The sequence below is a fragment of the Macrosteles quadrilineatus genome, unplaced genomic scaffold (assembly GCF_028750875.1).
Source record: "Macrosteles quadrilineatus isolate MER2022 unplaced genomic scaffold, UCM_ALF_1.0 Scaffold_6__1_contigs__length_79288215, whole genome shotgun sequence".
In the NCBI taxonomy this organism is placed as follows: Eukaryota; Metazoa; Arthropoda; class Insecta; order Hemiptera; family Cicadellidae; genus Macrosteles; species Macrosteles quadrilineatus.
Window position 1 is genome coordinate 78,257,850 of NW_026542599.1, and position 19,686 is coordinate 78,277,535.

General features: G+C 32.2%; 1 protein-coding gene across 1 annotated transcript; it reads left to right on the forward strand.

Moving 5' to 3' along the window:
• The first annotated feature begins 5,377 nt into the window (after positions 1–5,377).
• On the forward strand, positions 5,378–16,467 carry LOC128997009 (gastric triacylglycerol lipase-like). Its single transcript, XM_054422587.1, has 8 exons — positions 5,378–5,594; positions 7,033–7,225; positions 9,096–9,210; positions 10,218–10,467; positions 11,224–11,376; positions 14,962–15,046; positions 15,386–15,528; positions 16,208–16,467. Exons 1-8 carry the CDS (start codon positions 5,466–5,468, stop codon positions 16,415–16,417), a joined length of 1,278 nt encoding a protein of 425 aa, XP_054278562.1. The 5' UTR covers positions 5,378–5,465; the 3' UTR covers positions 16,418–16,467.
• The last annotated feature ends 3,219 nt before the right edge of the window (positions 16,468–19,686 follow it).

Below are 19,686 nucleotides of genomic sequence, written 5' to 3' on the forward strand. Positions count from 1 at the left end.
ATTTTTTAAGGCGCGGAATTCACTGAAAATCGAGAAAATATACGGAACTACTTTCTCAATGCGCGGAGCATAAACAAGGAGCGGAGGGATACGGACCAGTGACTACTTTCTTGGGAACCTATTTGTGTTGCCAGCTGATTAGAAACAGCCAATGTTAGAAATCAGGATTTAATAAGCGATATATCGAAATCGCATCGAAATCGATATTTAATCCGATAATACATCACAGGTTATATTATGTTGAATTACATCGACGGTGCAGTAAGTTATTACACTTATTAATAAAACGCAGATTGAACACTCATCTAATTTAGGCATATGGGGAAGGTAGGTCGGGGTTTATGAGTATTCCTGACTACATTAAGTGTTTTGAAGTAAGGTTAGATTAGGGAGGTCAAGTGTAGGTTATAAGTAGGTGATCGGGTTGTTTATTTGTGTTGCACCAAATAAACTGATAATATTTTCCTGGTCAAAACTACCATAATGCACTTTTGGAAGAGGTATCTGAATAGCAAGATGTAGTAAAAACAAATCTGAATTATTATAATTTTAATCAATAAAACAAGCATTAGTACATCTATTGACTTTTTTACATTTATTTATTTACTTATACAAATATCAAATCACGTTTGTTCCGCTCAACTGGCTTTCACCTCTCTGAAAGCAACCACAGTTGAGCGGAGCGAGCGAAGCGAGCGAAGCTCTTTGGGATCAACTTCAATGCAAACAATATAACACCATCACTCAATAACGGCAGAACACATTTCAGCCAAACTTAACAAGACTACTTAGACTAATAATGAGATGGTTTGTAAACAAACAAATTTCAATTAGATAATGCTAATGCAATTTAAAACGAACTTAAAATTTCAAATGTTTAACATTAGGCTTATGGGACTAAAGTAGCTATGACAGTTTTTTTGTTTACAAGAAAAATGTAAACAAGAGAATCATAAGGTATTTCTGAACTTTCTATACTTTTCTTTTAAACGTTTTTAAACCATTCCTATGATTTTAATAATCAAGAAAATGCCATTAAAACACTTTTTTAAGGCGCGGAATTCACTGAAAATCGAGAAAATATACGGAACTACTTTCTCAATGCGCGGAGCATAAACAAGGAGCGGAGGGATACGGACCGGTGACTACTTTCTTGGGAACCTATTTGTGTTGCCAGCTGATTAGAAACAGCCGATGTTAGAAATCAGGATTTAATAAGCGATATATCGAACCGCATCGAAATCGGTATTTAATCCGATAATACCTCATATTATGTTGAATTACATCGACGGTTACAGTAAGTTATTACACTTATTGATAAAACGCAGATTGAACACTGATCTAATTTAGGCATGTGGGGAAGGTAGGTCGGGGTTTATGAGTATTCGTGACTACATTAAGTGTTTTGAAGTAAGGTTAGATTAAGAAGGTAAAGTGTAGGTTATAGGTAGGTGATCGGGTTGTTTATTTGTGTTGCACCATATAATTTTTATCTTTTGGAATGGAATAGTTGGTTAAGGATAAAGGGGGAAACGATTTCAAAAATGCTTGCATATGGCCTTAACTTAACAAACCATCTACAGTATTCTAGCATTCTAGCTTTCAATAGTCAATGATTCTAGCAAATTATTACATACTGACCAAAAGAAAAGAGAACATTTTTGGATTTGGACCTTTGACCATAGCAAAACTAACATATAATTTATGGAATGTGAAAAGTTGTATATCATTATATACTATTCTGTAATATTAATAATTGTTCGGCAAATCCTCATTTTAATGGCTCGGCTGAAAATGGAATCTGCATTTTGTGAAACAGTAATTTGGTAACAATTCAGTCATTTCAAATGTTGATAACAGTAGCCTATCCTATATAAATACTGTTATTTGATTGCCAAGCCACTAACATACACCACTACTAATACTACACCACTGGACTATACATACGTCCAGTTACAACCGTAATAAGTAAACCTGGGCTTATAGAAGTACATTTTTAACCACGGTATGGATAATTGTCTAGGCCTGTCCAGAAGTAGGCTACTAATTTCTAATTATATTGTCTACATTGTATATTTAAGGCATGTCTTCTCTATTTATTATGTTATTCTGTTTTCACTTAAATCAGCTGAATGCGATGTTTACTTCTTACTTATGTTTATGCCTACATTTCAGCCATCTTATTTTATTGTTCAATAAGTAAGTCTTTTTGCAGTTTTTACGTTTTTACACATTGAAATACATGACTGATAATTCAGTTTATTTTAGTCTTTTAAAGGCGTTTTACATTTGAGTCTTACATTAAAATAGCCCTACATTTTTCGTAGGCCTTTGTTTTATCTTTGACTATCAATACAACTAGACATTCCATCCCCATGTTGAATTTGTAGCCAGCATTTTCATCAAAATCTACTGTATTCAATGGCCAATGGTATTATTAAGGCCAGTATTAAAATGCCGTCGCTAAATCGTCCTAATAATGGCAGAAGACCTACATTCCAGTTACATTACAATCATATCCTCCATCAAGAATACTTGGTATTAACAATCATAAATTATTTCCAGCAAAGAAAGCTGAGTTTAACCGATGTTTATGCAGCACAGTTGAATTTAAATGTCACATTTCCTCTCCTGTTGTTATACAATACTCGTTTTTAATAGGTACTGTTTTTTTATACTTAAATACTTTAACCAATTGTAAGGGTGAAAAATGAAGTCCAATGTTTTTGTTGTAGGCTACAGTTAAATTTGAATGTTAAATTTCCTTTCTCTTTTTTATACTTTAATGCCCTTTTTGGATGTTAATATCAGATTCCAACTACTGTAATATTTTCCTGGTCAAAACTACCATAATGCACTTCTCGAAGAGGTAAATTTGAATTATTATAATTTTAATCTTTAAAACCAGCATTAGTAAATAAATCTATTGACCTTTTTACATTTAGTTACTTATACAAATATCAATATTACGTTTGTTCCGCTCAACTGGCTTTCACCTCTCTGAAAGCAACCCTAGTTTATTTATTGAGCGTAGCTCTTTGGGATCAACTTCAATGCAACAAATAAAGCAACATCACTCAATAACGGCAGAACACATTTCAGCTAAACTTAACAAGATTACTTAGACTAATAGTGAGATGGTTAATAAACAAACAAATTTCAATTAGATAATGCTAATGCAATTTAAAACGAACTTAAAATTTCCAAATTTTAACATTAGGCTTATGGGACTAAAGTAGCCATATGACAGTTTTTTGTTTACAAGAAAAATGTAAACAAGAGAATCATAAGGTATTTCTGAACTTTCTAGACGTTTCTTTTAAACGTTTTTAAACCATTCCTATGATTGTAATAAAACAAAAAATGCCATTAAAACATTTTTTAAGGCGCGGAATTCACTGAAAATCGAGAAAATATACGGAACTACTTTCTCAATGCGCGGAGCATAAACAAGGAGCGGAGGGATCCGGATCAGTGAATACTTTCTTGGGAACCTATTTGTGTTGCCAGCTGATTAGAAACAGACAATGTTAGAAATCAGGATTAAGTAAGCGATATATCGAATCGCATCGAAATCGATATTTAATCCGATAATACATCACAGGTTATATTATGTTGAATTACATCGACGGTGCAGTAAGTCATTACACTTATTAATAAAACGCAGATTGAACACTGATCTAATTTATGCATATGGGGAAGGTAGGTCGGGGTTTATGAGTATTCGTGACTACATTAAGTGTTTTTAAGTAAGGTTAGATTAGGGAGGTAAAGTGTAGTGTAGGTTATAGGTAGATGATCGAGTTGTTTATTTGTGTTGCACCATATAATTTTTATCTTTTGGAATAGTTGGTTAAACGGGGAAACGATTTCAAAAATGCTTGCATATGGTCTTAACAAACCATCTACTGTATTCTAGCATTGACTTTATATAAAGTCAATGATTCTAGCAAAATGTTGACAACAGTAGGTAGCCTATCCTATATAAATACTGTTATTTGATTGCCAAGCCACGGACTATACATACGTCCAGTTACAACCGTAATAAGTAAATAATTAATTGCCTGATAAATTATTTCTAGCAAAGAAAGCTGAGTTTAACCGATTGCAGGGGTTGAAATGAAGACCAATGTTTATGTTGCACAGTTGAATTTAAATGTCAAATTTCCCTCCTGTTGTAATACTTTAATACTAGTTTTTTTAATAGTTACTGTTTTTTTTTTACTTTAATATAGCCTACTTTAACCGATTGTAAGGGTGAAAAATGAAGTCCAATGTTTTTGTTGTAGGCTACAGTTGAATTTGAATGTTAAATTTCCTTTCTCTTTTTTATACTTTAATGCCCTTTTTGGATGTTAATACCAGATTCCAACTACTGTAATATTTTCCTGGTCAAAACTACCATAATGCACTTTTGGAAGAGGTATCTGAATAACAAGATGTAGTAAAAACAAATCTGAATTATTATAATTTTAATCAATAAAACCAGCATTAGAACATCTATTAACTTTTTTACATTTAGTTACTTATACAAATATCAAATCACGTTTGTTCCGCTCAACTGGCTTTCACCTCTCTGAAAGCAACCCTAGTTTATTTATTCTTTCAACGGTAACACCATTTTTTAATTCGAAATACATTAAATAGGATTAAATCACTTAATAAACATAGCATTATTATTCTGATGATCATCAAATGCATTTGTAACCAAGGGTAGGAATAATCTTGGAAGTTCAAACTCACTCAATGAGTTTTATTCAAACTAGCCATTACCCACGCGCTTCACCCCGTTTGATTTCATTGATTAAAAATAATAAAACATTAATAAAACTATTGATTGGTGAAGTTAAGCTGTAATAAACAAAACAGAATGCAGTGTACAAACAAATAATCACACCTGATTTTAATAAGGTACCTAATAAATTGAAAGAATAACATACAAATGAGTACAGCTGAGGTATTTGTAACATTAGGTATATGGAAAGTTCTGAATTGGAATTACAACCTTGCCCTTTATGAAGTAACGGATAGTTTTGCGCAACGTTTCTAGTCATGACGAACATTTTAAGTGTATGGTTTATGGGGGTGTGACTTGTAGTTTTCTCAAAAGTTCATGGGTACTTTGTGTTTTATATATGTTTTGTATAAATTGCGTTCACACTGATGACGTAATAAATATTTTATTTATAAAAATGTTGATTTTAACTTATCTATTAATTTTGTTTTTTCAATCCGAAAAAAGCTCGATCAAGTACTGTTTGTAATTTGTTCGAAACGAATGTCAGTTTAAAATATGATTGATGGAGTTCAATTAACTGTTTAAAACACCTGTTCGCTTTGCAATACGTTTGTCATTTCTCTACGAGTAAAACGTTCATAAGTGACTCTTTTAGCTCTCCACGCCAGCGATGTAACACTGTTCTACATGTATAGTTTCTTTCAGTAATTTAATTACACTTCTAATAATGGGTGTTGTTAAAGTTACTTTTTTGATAGTGTGTTTATGTATGTTCGTGACAGTGACGAAAAGTTATTCGGCTTCAAAGTCTGATAAAACAAAGATATCGGTTGGTAAAACTGCAGAGCAACTCAATGTAAGTAACATATATCTAAACGAAATATCTTACTTACTTAATGCTTTACATGTTAAACTTTTACAAAAAACACTATACATTAGTTTTGTTCCAACGTTGTTTGTAAAAATACTATGAAATATGAGTTTATGACCGTATAATTATTGGTGTCTATTATCCAATAGAATATAGTAGAAATTTGCGATCATGATAAGTAAAACGAACAGTTTTAAAACAAAATACCCCCGCCGCAGCGAACCTGCAGACTAAGCGAATTTCCATTTCCCTGAATGGATTTACACTAAAATGTCTCCTTAAAAATATCACATTTATTCCCTATTTAAATAGAATCAGTTTTACACAAACTTAGGTTTGCTGCAACAGGGAGGGTAAAAGTGTTTTTTATGTAAAATGTTAATAGTTAGTAAGAAATAAAAACATTTTCCAAATTTGGGCAAAATATGTTTATAAACAAGCAAACTACAACAGTTTACTTATTCTCCATAAGAATAACATGGGAATTTTAAATTTACAATTTTTTGGAATTTTCTCCGTAACCATTTGGTACATTATAACGCTTCAATATACTAAATAATTGTTTTTTTAAGCTCTACAAAATAGTTTAGAAAGAAATTGCAAAATTTTATGTTTTTTGGGTCAAAAATGGGAAAAACCCATTTTTACCCCATAAAAGCCCCCATAAACCCCCGTTCCCATGGTCCGATCATGCTGGTTCGCGAACTCTTTCGAATAAACGTAGGTTTACACATTTGTACCAAATTTCATCAAAATCGGATCATTTTTGCTCGAGTTATCGCGCTAACGGACACACACAGTCACACACACACACATATATATATATATATATATATATATTAATTTGAACGGATGGTGTTTTTGGCCTCTAGGGACCTCAAAACGAAAAAAAATCGGTCCCGGGTCCAGGTCTTACCGTGAGTACTACGGTAATAGCTTATTCCCTATATGGGAAATTCGCTAAAACTTTGTTGTGTGAACACTTTGACTTTTTTCTTATCGTGATAGTGAATTACGACAGTATATTAGATTACGTGAACTCGCCATCACAAATTAACTGAAACATTGGTTTATGTTGGTTAGTTAATGTTGGTCTCGTTAATTTCTTAATGCTTGTTGAATCTTACTTTCATTTATCGTTCTTTTCATGACCTCTAGTAGATGGATTATTACCTTACACTTCCTTTGATACCTTTTTTTGTGGTGAAAGTTCAGAGAGTTATGAGTTACTCATTTAATGTTTATTTTAAAGTTTTTCATTTAAAATGTATATAAAGAATAATTTATTTTTGTTAATGGTTACGTTTTTGTCAGATAAAAAAGGTGCTAAATACGTACTTCATTTATTTAAATGCCTAGGCTTGCCAAATTACCACTAATTGTTCAATTGTTGTATTTATTTTCACTTGACGTATCTTCACAGGCTCGTTTGGAAAAGACTGTGACTAAATGGGGTTACACTTTAAAAACATACCTCGTTGAAACTGATGATCACTATTATTTGACATTGCATCGTTTAATGTTGAAAGAAGAGAAACCAAAGTTATCCGCCATTTTCATCATGGACGGGATCACAGGATGTTCGCCGTTGAGCATAGCCAACCGGAAAAGCTTGGGTTAGTTTAAATAAGTCATTATATCGTATAATATTTATCGTGAATGTCTCGCCGAGTTACCGTAGTTTTCATAGTTGAACCTACTTTTGGGTCAGTACGTTTTTGTTTTAGGCCAACCAAAGCCATAAGTATTCGTTAAACATTTACGGAATGTAAATAAAAGATACGTCTTATAACACTTAAAACATATATTTATGCTTGTACTGTTACTCACAAGATGGTAAATATACAAAAAAAGATGGTAAGTGGTGATCGATTTCGATTGGACACTCCAATCATCAGACCCAATAGGTGAAGATGATTGGAGTACCAATCGAAATCGATCATCACTTACCATCTTTTTTTGTATATTTGCCGTCTTGTGAGTAACAGTACAAGCGTAAATATATGTTTTAAGTGTTATAAGACGTTTCTTTTATTTACATTCCGTAAATTTAATAACACGTACAATGCTGATCAAGATGTTATTTTAACATTTAGTATGTGCGTGAAATTGTATGGTTATTATCCTAAAATACCCCCGCCGCAGCAAACCTGCCGTCTAAGCGAATTTCCATTTGGCCGAATTGATTTTCAATTGATCTATTTAAATAACATTAGGTTTAACGAGTACCTAGGTTTGCTGCTACAAGGAAACTAATAAAGTAGTGTGTTTTTAGTAAAATATTGATAGCTTACTATAAAATAAATAAATTTGCCAAGTTTGATCAAAATATATCCATAAACAAGCAAACTACAACATTTTACAATATTCTCCATAAGAATAACATGGGAATTTTAAATTTACCATTTTTTTAGTTTTCTCCGTAACCAATATCCGTACAAAAACACTTTGATATACTGAATTGTTTGTTTTTTTAAGCTCTTTAAGAAGGTTTAGAGAAACATTGGGAAATTTTGTGTTTTGAGGGTAAGAAGTGAGAAAAACCAATTTTTACCCCATAAAACCCTGTTCCCATGGTCCGATCATGCTGGATCGCGAACTCATTCAAGTTTATCCCGCCTTACACCTTCAAACCAAATTTCATCAAAATCGGATAAAAATTACTCAAGTTATCGTGTTCACGGACACATATATATATATATATATAAATCTATATATATATATATACCTATATATATATACATATATAAAAATTTGAACGAATGGTGTTTTTGGCCTCTGGGGACATTAAAATGAAAAAGTAAATCGGTCCCGGGCCTAAGTCTTACCATGAGACCTACGGTAATAGCTACTTCCCTATAGGGAAATTCGCTAAAACATTCAATTGTTATGAAATTTAGTTCGTACAAAATACATTAATCTATAATTTCATTAATCTAAAATGTGTAATGTTTTTTGTCGTTGTGGAAGTGTCAAAAATCATCCAAACCAGCTGTTACGGATATCTATATATAAAGCCAAAAGTACCCATGAACTTTTGAGAAAACTACAAGACACACCCCCCATAAACCATATACTTAAAATGTTCGTCATGACGAGAAACCTTGCGCAAAACTATCCATTATTTCATAAATCACCCTTTAAGGTCGTAATTGCTTTCCAAAGGGAACTTTCCTTTTACATAATGTTAAAAAAACCTCATCTGTCCTTATTCCTTCAATTTATTTCCTTATTAAAATCAGGTGTAATTATTTATTTGTATTTCTGTATTCTGTTTTGTTTATTTCAACCTTAACCAATCAATAATTTTATTAATAGTTATGAATTAAAACGGGGTGAAGCCCTTGGGGTAACAGCTAGTTAGTATAAGATTACGGCCAGTGAATTTATTTATTTTTTCAGTATATTTTATCAGTACCATTTATGTTTTGATTTATGTTTAAGTTATGTTATTTCGTAATTATTTATATTATGTGTTTTCTCCAGCTTATCACCTCGTAGACAAGGGGTATGACGTATGGTTAGGAAATGCAAGAGGAACATTTCTTTGTATGAGGCACAGAAACATGAAACCTAGCGAAAAGAAATTTTGGGATTTTAGGTAAGTTGTTGACTATACTGAATCGTTCCGTGAAGAAAGACAAAATTAAAAAGCGTAGAGTGAAGTTATCAATCGTCCTGAAAGGGAGTCAAATAAATAATAAAGAGTTCCAAGATAAGGTAAGATCACGGTATCATCTTTGAGCGTCGTAAGATTTTTTCTAGGGTTGTAGATTTTGCTCTTAAAAACTACTGAACCATTAATTTAACCTTAACATATAAACCTAATGTAATATATTTAAATTTAATTTAAATTACAAAGGAATACATTTTGATTTACCTAGAATCGTATAGATATTGTAAAATTAACTATTACTTACATTAAATTATTTATAACTGTAGTAACAATTAAGATTTATGAACAGCTTACAACTCTATAAAGTAGGTTTTCAGGAACATTACTGTGTTAATTGATTCCTAGTATCGTTATGCCAAAACTCACTTTACTAATTATTTTCTTTTTTAGCATCCTTTAAATTACTCATTACATTATTGTGCAATGTTTATCAAATGAAGTAAACAGTTATGATTTAGGTTATACTTTGTACCGACCATTTCTCAGGTTAAAACACACAAATTGTGATTTCCGTTCTCTTTATATTTTTAAAATTTCATTTATTCCCTTCATCATTTGCAGCAAGACCCTTTTTTAAATCCTACTTTTCCATAAACTGTACTTCTCTTTCTCTCCTTCATAATTTCTCTTGTTTCATCCACTCTTTATTAGACACCTACAACGATCCTCTCCAATTTTTATAAGTTGCTTTTGAGATTTTCCTTTACTTAATTCCCCTTTTATTAATTTTAAGTGAGTACTCTATACTTCCGTATTCTCACACTTGACCGTCACCGTTCAACAATTGGAATATCTTGTAGCGCAATCCTAGTAATGTATTTGATTTCTTACAGTTTCAATCTGTCGAGGTATATTTAAATGATAAATTGACTCGTATTACTTAAACCAAAGAAAATCTATTTTCTTTGCTTAAACCCAAATTTATTTTTTAGTTTCCACGAAATCGGCACCCACGACTTGCCAGCGTTCTTAACCAGAGTCAAGCGGGAGACAGGAGTGGCCCGGGTACACTATGTTGGCTACTCTATGGGAACCACAGATTTCCTGGTCTTGGCCTCTACTCAGGCCTCTGTGGTGGAGAATGACGTGGCCAGTGTCACACTCATAGCGCCCGTGGCCTGTCCCATGCATTATCGGTTGATAAGCAACAGGTTCAAGCGGTTTTTCGCAAAAATATATCTGGTAAGTGTATTCACGCAACGAAACAAGGTCCCAACAACAAGGATACAAGGAGTAGTTGAAATTGGTTGTTTTTAGTTAGAACATTGGTTAGACATTCAGTGGATACACTAGGTTTCAATCCTTATTATAATTTCAATTATGTATTTAAAATCTAACTATTTTTGTTTTTTCAAAAATGGATTCCGAAACCCCCCCCCCAAATTACGACTGAACAGAAGAATCCTTCTCAGACAACCCGATGGCAAGTTTTATGGTGCAATACCAGATTGTATTAGCAACAAAAATATAGTACGTAGTTTACGGGTGTAAAAACACTTATAGAATTATGTACGGTACAATTTAAACTTACTTCAGCTGTAAACGTGAAGGAATGTAGCCTGTTAGAGAATGATTTGATGTAGTCCCTATACACAGAAAAAGGTTATGTTGTAGAATACAAATATTATACTACGTGATAGTTACATGATCACTTATGGTTGTATTCTAGTACGTATCGTAATATAAGTAAGAGAAGAAACATACAGTAGCACATTCTGTTGATTGACTAACTGAGCTAAGTTTATTCTGAAACCATAACTTTGAAATGTACATAGAATCCACCCTCCCGCAGTTTATAGAGAGTAACATAGAGATTAAATAGAGTTTTCCAATATGTTACACAGTTTACAAACTAAAAATATTGGTATTATTCATTATCTAGATTAACTTCTAATCTAAATATTTTACATGTGTTTCTATTTATTGGTCTTGTTGCAGAAAGTGAACGGAGCGTTATTTCGAGGAGATGTTTTCACTCTTCACAAGCACGTGGCTTTGGCATCATACCACGCTTGTAAAACAATGTTTTTAAGTTGGCTTTGTGAGAGGCTTTTGAGATTCCGCTCCAATGGAAGGGACCTATATGATCACGTAAGAGATTTGGTTGTTCGTCTTTAAATCACGCTGGATTAGATTAACGCAATCCCAACACACACTAGGATGTGTGTTTTAAGCATAAGATAAGTGAAGAGTGATCATGCCATTCAGTAAAAAAATAGTAAATTTTATCACAAGAGCGTAATCTGACTCTTTTCGATCCGAGAACAAGTTTTACGATCGAGGCAAGCTGAGGGGGTAAACGAGCGAAGGTTGAAAAGACACTATTTGCCAGTGTGATGAACTATATTTTTCGTCATATTTCATCATAAAAAACTAAGCTAGACAACAAAGATACTTTTCGTGTCAAGAAAACCTTTTAAAAACGACTTCCAGCTTTAATTCCCTTAATGCAAATAAGCAGCTGTTTATTATTCATATTGCCTATTACGATTGTTTTACTGTACTTTATACCAACAACACGTAGAGCTCTATTGTTCAGAATGTTGTCAATACAAGAATTCAACAATATGATAAAACTGTAAAGAAAAATAAAAAAAATATAGACTTATGTATTTAAATATTGTATTTAAATATATTTACTCCTTGCAATGCTCTCAAAGTGAATTCTTTACAAATCTTGGTTGCCCCTAGGTTGGAAGAACTTGGAAAGTAATAATATAAAACAGAGCTTTGGCAGTGGAAGCTTGGTGTTAAAAAATATTTGAGTGGGCCCTGTAAAATAAAAATACTCCCTAGAGATCCTTATGGGACGTCCTTGGTACTGTTTGAGGTTCTTCCAGAATGCAATACCTTTAATAAATAATATTAACCAATCTTAATTCTACACTGAATTTAATCTGCTCACTACCACACTAGTATTTAGTGTTGCACTTAAAAGGTGAATCTTTTGTAGTGACCTATGATTTACTGAATTACCTTTATTTGCTAATTAAATAATGTTGCTAATAATGAATTACCAAGGTTATTGAGAACTAAAAAGTTAGTAACAATTTGATTTATTATACAGAATTTACGAAATACAATTGATTTCAATTAACAGTTGCAGGTTGTGTTTATGTAATACTGAATGACCTTGAGTGACACAATCAATTTGAAGTTTTTGTTTGAGAATGTTGAATGGATTTATCAAAAGGGAAGATACGGTGCGGTTGCACACTGATCGCGAAAGTTTCAACGGAAGAGTGGTATTTAATTTAATGTTGAGATGACCAGTACCAAGCAAATCCTGTTCGTTGGCCAATGATTCAAAAACGAAGTTCGAGTCTCGCAGTCCAACTGATTAAACAATATTGTGCCTAATCGTAGTAGTATTTATTAGAATGTTGCTTATTATTTTATGGCTAATTTGGTACTTTGGCGGTTCCATATGCAAACTGACACAACCTCTGATAACACCTCCGTATCTAGTCGAACCAGCTACCTGCACCCTCCTTTGATATTAATTTATTTCCCCCAAATTAAATACTGACTGTGGCACTCTTAAATGAATTGTACCTTAATACTCAACAATGAAATTCGATAACGACTCTGTGACAAATACCAATACTATAAAAATCTTATGAAGTAACTCTGAATTACCCTACCAAAACATTTTCATCTATTTATTCTTAATACTATTGGATCATCACAGCTTAATAAATAATACAGATTGTTACGCTATAAATGGATATAAAAATCAGCAAATTGAGCTCGAACCTGGAAACATGAGGTTATTTAACATGTACTAACAAAATATAACAGGAAAATTTACCATGTGCGACTCACTGAATTCTAAAATACCCCTGCCGCAGCAAACCTGCAGACTAAGCGAATTTCCATTTGCCTCATTGTATTTACACTAAAATGCCTCCATAAAAATAGCACATGTATTTCCTATTTAAATATAATTAGTTTAATAAGTACTTAGGTTTGCTGCAACAGGTAGGGTAAAAAAGATTTTTTTTATAAAATGATAATAGTTTAGTAAGAAATAAAAGTATTTTCCAAAATCAATCAAAATATGTTCATAAACAAGCAAACTACAACAGTTGACTTATTCTCCATAAGAATAACATGGGAATTTTAAAATTACAATTTTTTTGAATTTTCTCCGTAACAATTAGGTGCATAATAACGCTTCAATATACTAAATTATTAGTTTTTTAAGCTGTAAAAAATGGTTTAAAAAGAAATTGTGAAATTTTGTTTAGGGTCAAAAATGCGAAAAACCTATTTTTACCCCATAAAACCCCCCATAAACCCCCGTTCCCATGGTCCGATCATGCTGGTTCGCGAACTCATTAAAGTTTATCCCGCCTTACACCTTCAAACCAAATTTTATCAAAATCAGACAAAAATTACTCAAGTTATCGTGCGGATGGACATATATATATATATATATATATATATATATATATATAAATTTGAACGAATGGTGTTTTTGGCCTCTGGGGACATCAAAATGAAAAAGTAAATCGGTCCCGGGCTTAGGTCTTACCATGAGACCTACGGTAATAGCTACTTCCCAATAGGGAAATTCGCTAATATAACAATACATAACACAAATTACTTACAATTTCGGACGTCCACAAAAAACACTGACACAAATAAAGGGATAGGGATGAGGAATTGTAACTTTTACGATAAAAAACGCGATCGATTTGAACTCGTGTGACGAACGTGAAATTTCCAAATGGCGGATTGCGTTGGCCGGTAAAAACAAACTTTTTAACACTTGTTTGACAAACAAAACCGATTCTATTTTCCACTCGCGTTGCAATAATATCCCTTCGGGATATAGGCTAAACGATTTTAGAAAATAAAGATTGTCCGACCAACACCGCGAGATGAATTTAATTTGCACGACGAAACCTTTACCGACTAGCTACCAAAGGAGACACGGGGCAGATAGAGACTCGTTGCTGGCGACTGGGGTCGTTACCCCTTCCACTTTGTGTGGTTAGAGAATTGTGGGTATCTGATCAGCTGACTATTTGTTGCGTCTGCTACACATTCGTTGTTTTATACGACGAATCGGTACAAAACCTAACTTAATAAAACAATCGATGAATATTTTCGATTCATGCGATTGCTACTATCGAAATTTAAAACTGTTTACAACAGCTGATTTTTACTTCCTAGGGACAATAGGTCTTTTTACTCCCTAGGGAGTAAAATTGTTACCTTAGACTCACAATGCATTTATAAAAATGGCTGGTATCACTGCGATATGACGAAAAACTATTAAGTAAACCTATATCCAGTTTTGGACCATCAAAAAGTACTAATCACAGGATCGAATAGGCAAACCTCTCATTAGTTGTCGAAGATCTTCTCAACTACCAAGCTTGAACTACCGAGCTTGAAATTGACAAAATAGCTTTTTTGTCAATCGCCTACATAATTTCAAATGATCATGAATTCCTTTATTTCAATTTACGAAATGTTTAATTAGGTTTTCAAAATCATTGCAATTGTGCATTATTGTCTATCTCAAAATATAATACCATGTTTTACGATTTTCTAAATTATAATATATAGTATTCTCATGTATGAAGGTTAAGTATTATAAGAACTAGTATGTAAAGTTTAAAATGTAAAGCAATGTTTAACAGCTTCAGTGCTATGATTTTGCAGTTGAACTCTCTGGAAGCGCTTCCCTATTTCCCGTGTGGTGCGTCCGTCAAGGCGTTCCTTCACTTTATCCAACTTGCAGAAGCAGGTAAATACGCTAGGATATTAGTTGTAGTATTTTTAATAATAAGTCGAAACATATTTTGGTACTGCTAAATTTTCAAATTAGTGTTGTGTGCAAAAACTAGCTAAAGAGTTTTGGTTTTCTAACATTTGTATTCTGGCACGTATTAACTATTACTGACACAAACTTAATAAAATCCCTTAGTTTACAAATAATTAAGGTGTATTTGAAATAGTAGACCAATACTATATTTATAGACCGTCATCAACAAAATTCAAACTAAATTTAAACAAATGACAATTTTACAGTTCCTCATGATAGATTTCATCAACGTCTCATAATTTGTTATACGATTTTTTTAAGAACGGTTCCAGCACTACGATTACGGACCAGAAACGAACGTTGTTAAGTACGGTCAGCCTGAGCCATTGGCGTATGACCTTGGAGCCATTGAGAAGGAGTTGTACTTGCTAGTGGGAGGTCAGGACTCCGAAGCAGATAAGAGGGTAGGTTGTCCATTGAAAATATGTAATATAGATCCGACAAGGGGTAAATATTACAAAATAGCTAGAATATATCTTAGCATTAATTGTTTTTTAATATTGAATAATAATAATTTAAAAACATGATATTTTAAAACGAAAATCTGAGATAATTTAGTGACAACTCGTTTGGTAAGAAATCAAAATATTCATGAGAATGTTTTATTTAATTTGGCAATTTTACTGTATCCACTTTGGGACGAAACCAACATTCAATTATGCTCATACACGGATTATTAGCAGGTATAATTAATCAATGCCAAAATAATACAAAAAAACATTAAAATAGAAGGGATACAATTATCTTTTAACGTTTTCATTTTCATATTCTTTATCAAGTGATTTTTGTACAGGTTAGATTAAAAACATAATTATAGGTTTTCCCCATTTGTTCGTTTGACCGTCCAAATATGCAATAGACCTGAGCTTATGGTATCCGGAAAGGCAAGAGATGAGCCACTTTACAAGGGGAAATGTACTGGTAAAAAGCAGTGGCAGGTACCAGGATCCGAACCCACGAAATCGCTGCCTTGGGCGTTCCTGACTGATCCACTGACTAATATATATATAAAATATGTAAATTCTTACATAATAACAAATTGTTTGCCATCAAGGTCCAATATAAAGTCACACTGTGTTTTAGGATATCCAATGGATGCATGAACGGTTGAAGAATTCATATTATGTGGACGAGCCATTCATACAATTCGACCATCGAGATTTTGCGTTTGGCACAGAGATTAACAAGGCGTCTGAAGTGGTTATTGAGATAGTTGAAGCCTACGATGCAGGCAGAGAAACAGAGATCAAGAAAACTACAAGGTCAAAAAGTATGCATAGACAAAATTCCTGAGCATGCTTGAATTGAGTTGAATTGTATGGCTCTATTTGAAATAAATCATTACAAACTTTATATTTAAAGTGTGTTATTGTATGTATTGTTCTCTTTAAAGGTATTTCGAAGTTGAGATTTTCATACCCATTCTGTCCCACTGAATAACTAAGAATGGTAATGTAATTTATAGTATATAATAAAATGTGAAATGTATTTGATATTTTGTGGATAACAAATGTAATTGAAAACACCGTACAACACGCAGGAGCCATTGGGGTCTTAAGAAAACAACCAAATTAGAATCGAATAATAAGTAGTTTTTTATTAGGGGTCTTCATCTAACAGCTCAAAATGACTGTTTACAAAGCCACTGTGAAAATGTCTTCAAAGTGAATGTAAAGTCGTTCTGAATTGTAACAAAATATGGCCATTGATGTAAGCGTAAATAATACATCCCTCATGGATATACATAAATGTATATATTACATCGATGTGGATATATGAGTAATGTTTATGATATTTAGAACCAATATAGTATATATTTTTCAAAGCTAAATAAATATTGCAATGCTGAAAGCTTGGAAATTCTTAATGTTGTATCCCAACGACAAAATATCAACTTGAGCCTCTTATTTATTTTCCTTCTTCATTTATGCATTACGTTTTAAAAAACTGATATGGATATAAAGGAAGTGTTTAAATACCTCAGTGCATTTAAACATATTTTTATCCAAAGCATTTCTTAAAGCACTTCTATATAAGAAACTAATATTATATTAGTGTTATTATTGTCTTGTGTTATTTAAAGTATGTGGTTTAAAAGTTTATCTTTAAAGCGTATAACTTATATTGGAGATATTGGCAATTAATAATGAAATGTATAATTAAATTTAAAAGTTCCACAAGGCCAAATATATAATTATTTTATTTTATTTTTATTCACATAAGGTATATTTAAAGGGCATATTTAAATGTTGGTGGCTGATGCTGCCAAAGCTACAAAGCTACTACAAAAAAACTACTAATTCTTCGGGTCCAAATCTAAAACTCGACATAAAATAGTGTTAACGGGATGATTGAATTTTCTGCATTAAAAAGAGGCTTAGTTAAACTCGACTAAATATCTGTCTTATATGGTTTACTATGGTTCACATTATTAGGTAAAACACAAAAAACTAAAATTGTTGTGATACTACTGCGAAATCAGCCATTTTTAAAAGATGCGGGTCTAAAGCATAGATCTCTATGACCTAAAGTAGCTCTTTTACTTCATAGGAAGTAAAAAAGCCTTTTTAATCCCTAGGGAGCAAAAATCTGCTATTGTAAACTGAGTCGAAAAACTTCGTTTGTAATCAAACGCATACATCTAAATTATGCATCAAATTGTTAAATCGGTTGTATCTTATTGTCGAATTCTTTTTAATGGTTCAACCTTTCGATCGTAAACTTGAGCTTGGGTCGAAAAGAGTCACTTGAAGCCCTAGTGAGTAAATAAACTCTTATCATAAGTTTTTTCTCAATTAAAGTAGTTTTTCAATTATGTTACTCAGTTAGCTAGGTAACCACTCATAGAAACATAACCACAACTCTATTGTGTATCCAAAACAAGATTTAAACAGCTTTATTGTAATTTATAATTATTGAACAATTATTTTTTTTTTTAGTTCAAAGTTGGTTGTTAATGGACATCTTTTCATTTAATTCATTAAATTTCTTTTCATTCATTACAAATTAAATACTATTTTTAAAATTATTTAGTTTTTAAAATAGTTCATTTAATTATTGGTTATTTAAATTATGAAATCTAAGACAGTTTAGGTAAGATATCTAAAAGAAATGTTTTATTCAAACGTGCTTATGTCATTGGTTGACTCAGCAAATTCCTCCATGAATAAGCAAGAAAGAGTGTATCTACGATAACATTTTCAAAAACGTTTTACTCCATCTCCTGGCTTGAATATTTAAAACTACTTTACTCCAAATTAGAGACTGTATGTTTTTTATACAATGTTGATGATATTATACATATTATATATATATATATTCTCCTAACTTCATGATTTTAAAATGTGTTATGTTTGCAGCAAAATTTAATTTGGGGGTTTCCAAGAACGGATTAACTTATTGCTAGAATACCCCCGCCGCAGCAAACCTGCCGTCTAAGCGAATTTCCATTTGGCCGAATTGATTTTCAATTGATCTATTTAAATAACATTAGGTTTAACGAGTACCTAGGTTTGCTGCTACAAGGAAACTAATAAAGTAGTGTGTTTTTAGTAAAATATTGATAGCTTACTATAAAATAAATAAATTTGCCAAGTTTGTTCAAAATATATCCATAAACAAGCAAACTACAACATTTTACAATATTCTCCATAAGAATAACATGGGAATTTTAAATTTATCATTTTTTTAGTTTTCTCCGTAACCAATAATCGTACAAAAACACTTTGATATACTGAATTGTTTGTTTTTGTAAGCTCTTTAAGAAGGTTTGGAGAAAAATTGGGAAATTTTGTGTTTTGAGGGTAAGAAGTGAGAAAAACCAATTTTTATCCCATAAAACCCCCCATAAAACCCTGTTCCCATGGTCCGATCATGCTGGATCGCGAACTCATTCAAGTTTATCCCGCCTTACACCTACAAACCAAATTTCATCAAAAACGGATAAAAATTACTCAAGTTATCGTGTTCACGGACACATATATATATATATAAATCTATATATATATATACCTATATATATATATATACATATATAAAAATTTGAACGAATGGTATTTTTGGCCTCTGGGGACGTTAAAATGAAAAAGTAAATCGGTCCCGGGCCTAAGTCTTACCATGAGACCTACGGTAATAGCTACTTCCCTAGGGAAATTCGCTAAAAAAGCTAAGTATTTTGTTTGGCCACCAAACCCAATAACAAATATAATGTATAAGAAAGCAATGAATAATATAAATAAAATTGATTTAACATCAAACAAAAATGGCATTTAAAAATATGGGTTGTATACCTTCTGAATAGTCACGAAATAAACACTTAATCATGTCCAAATCGCACTTGATAAATAATAAGATGATGTTGATTTCTTTACAACTAATTATCCTAATTAACCTAAAAACTGGTACTTCATCGGTGACAAATATGATCTGATATGTGATACATGATCAAATATGATATGATCACGGTTGTCATATACCATATTAAACTTTAAAATAATTCAATGTTCAGCGTGTTATACAAGCGGTTTCAACGTTTCAGTAGTAAAACCAAGTCTGACAGCCAA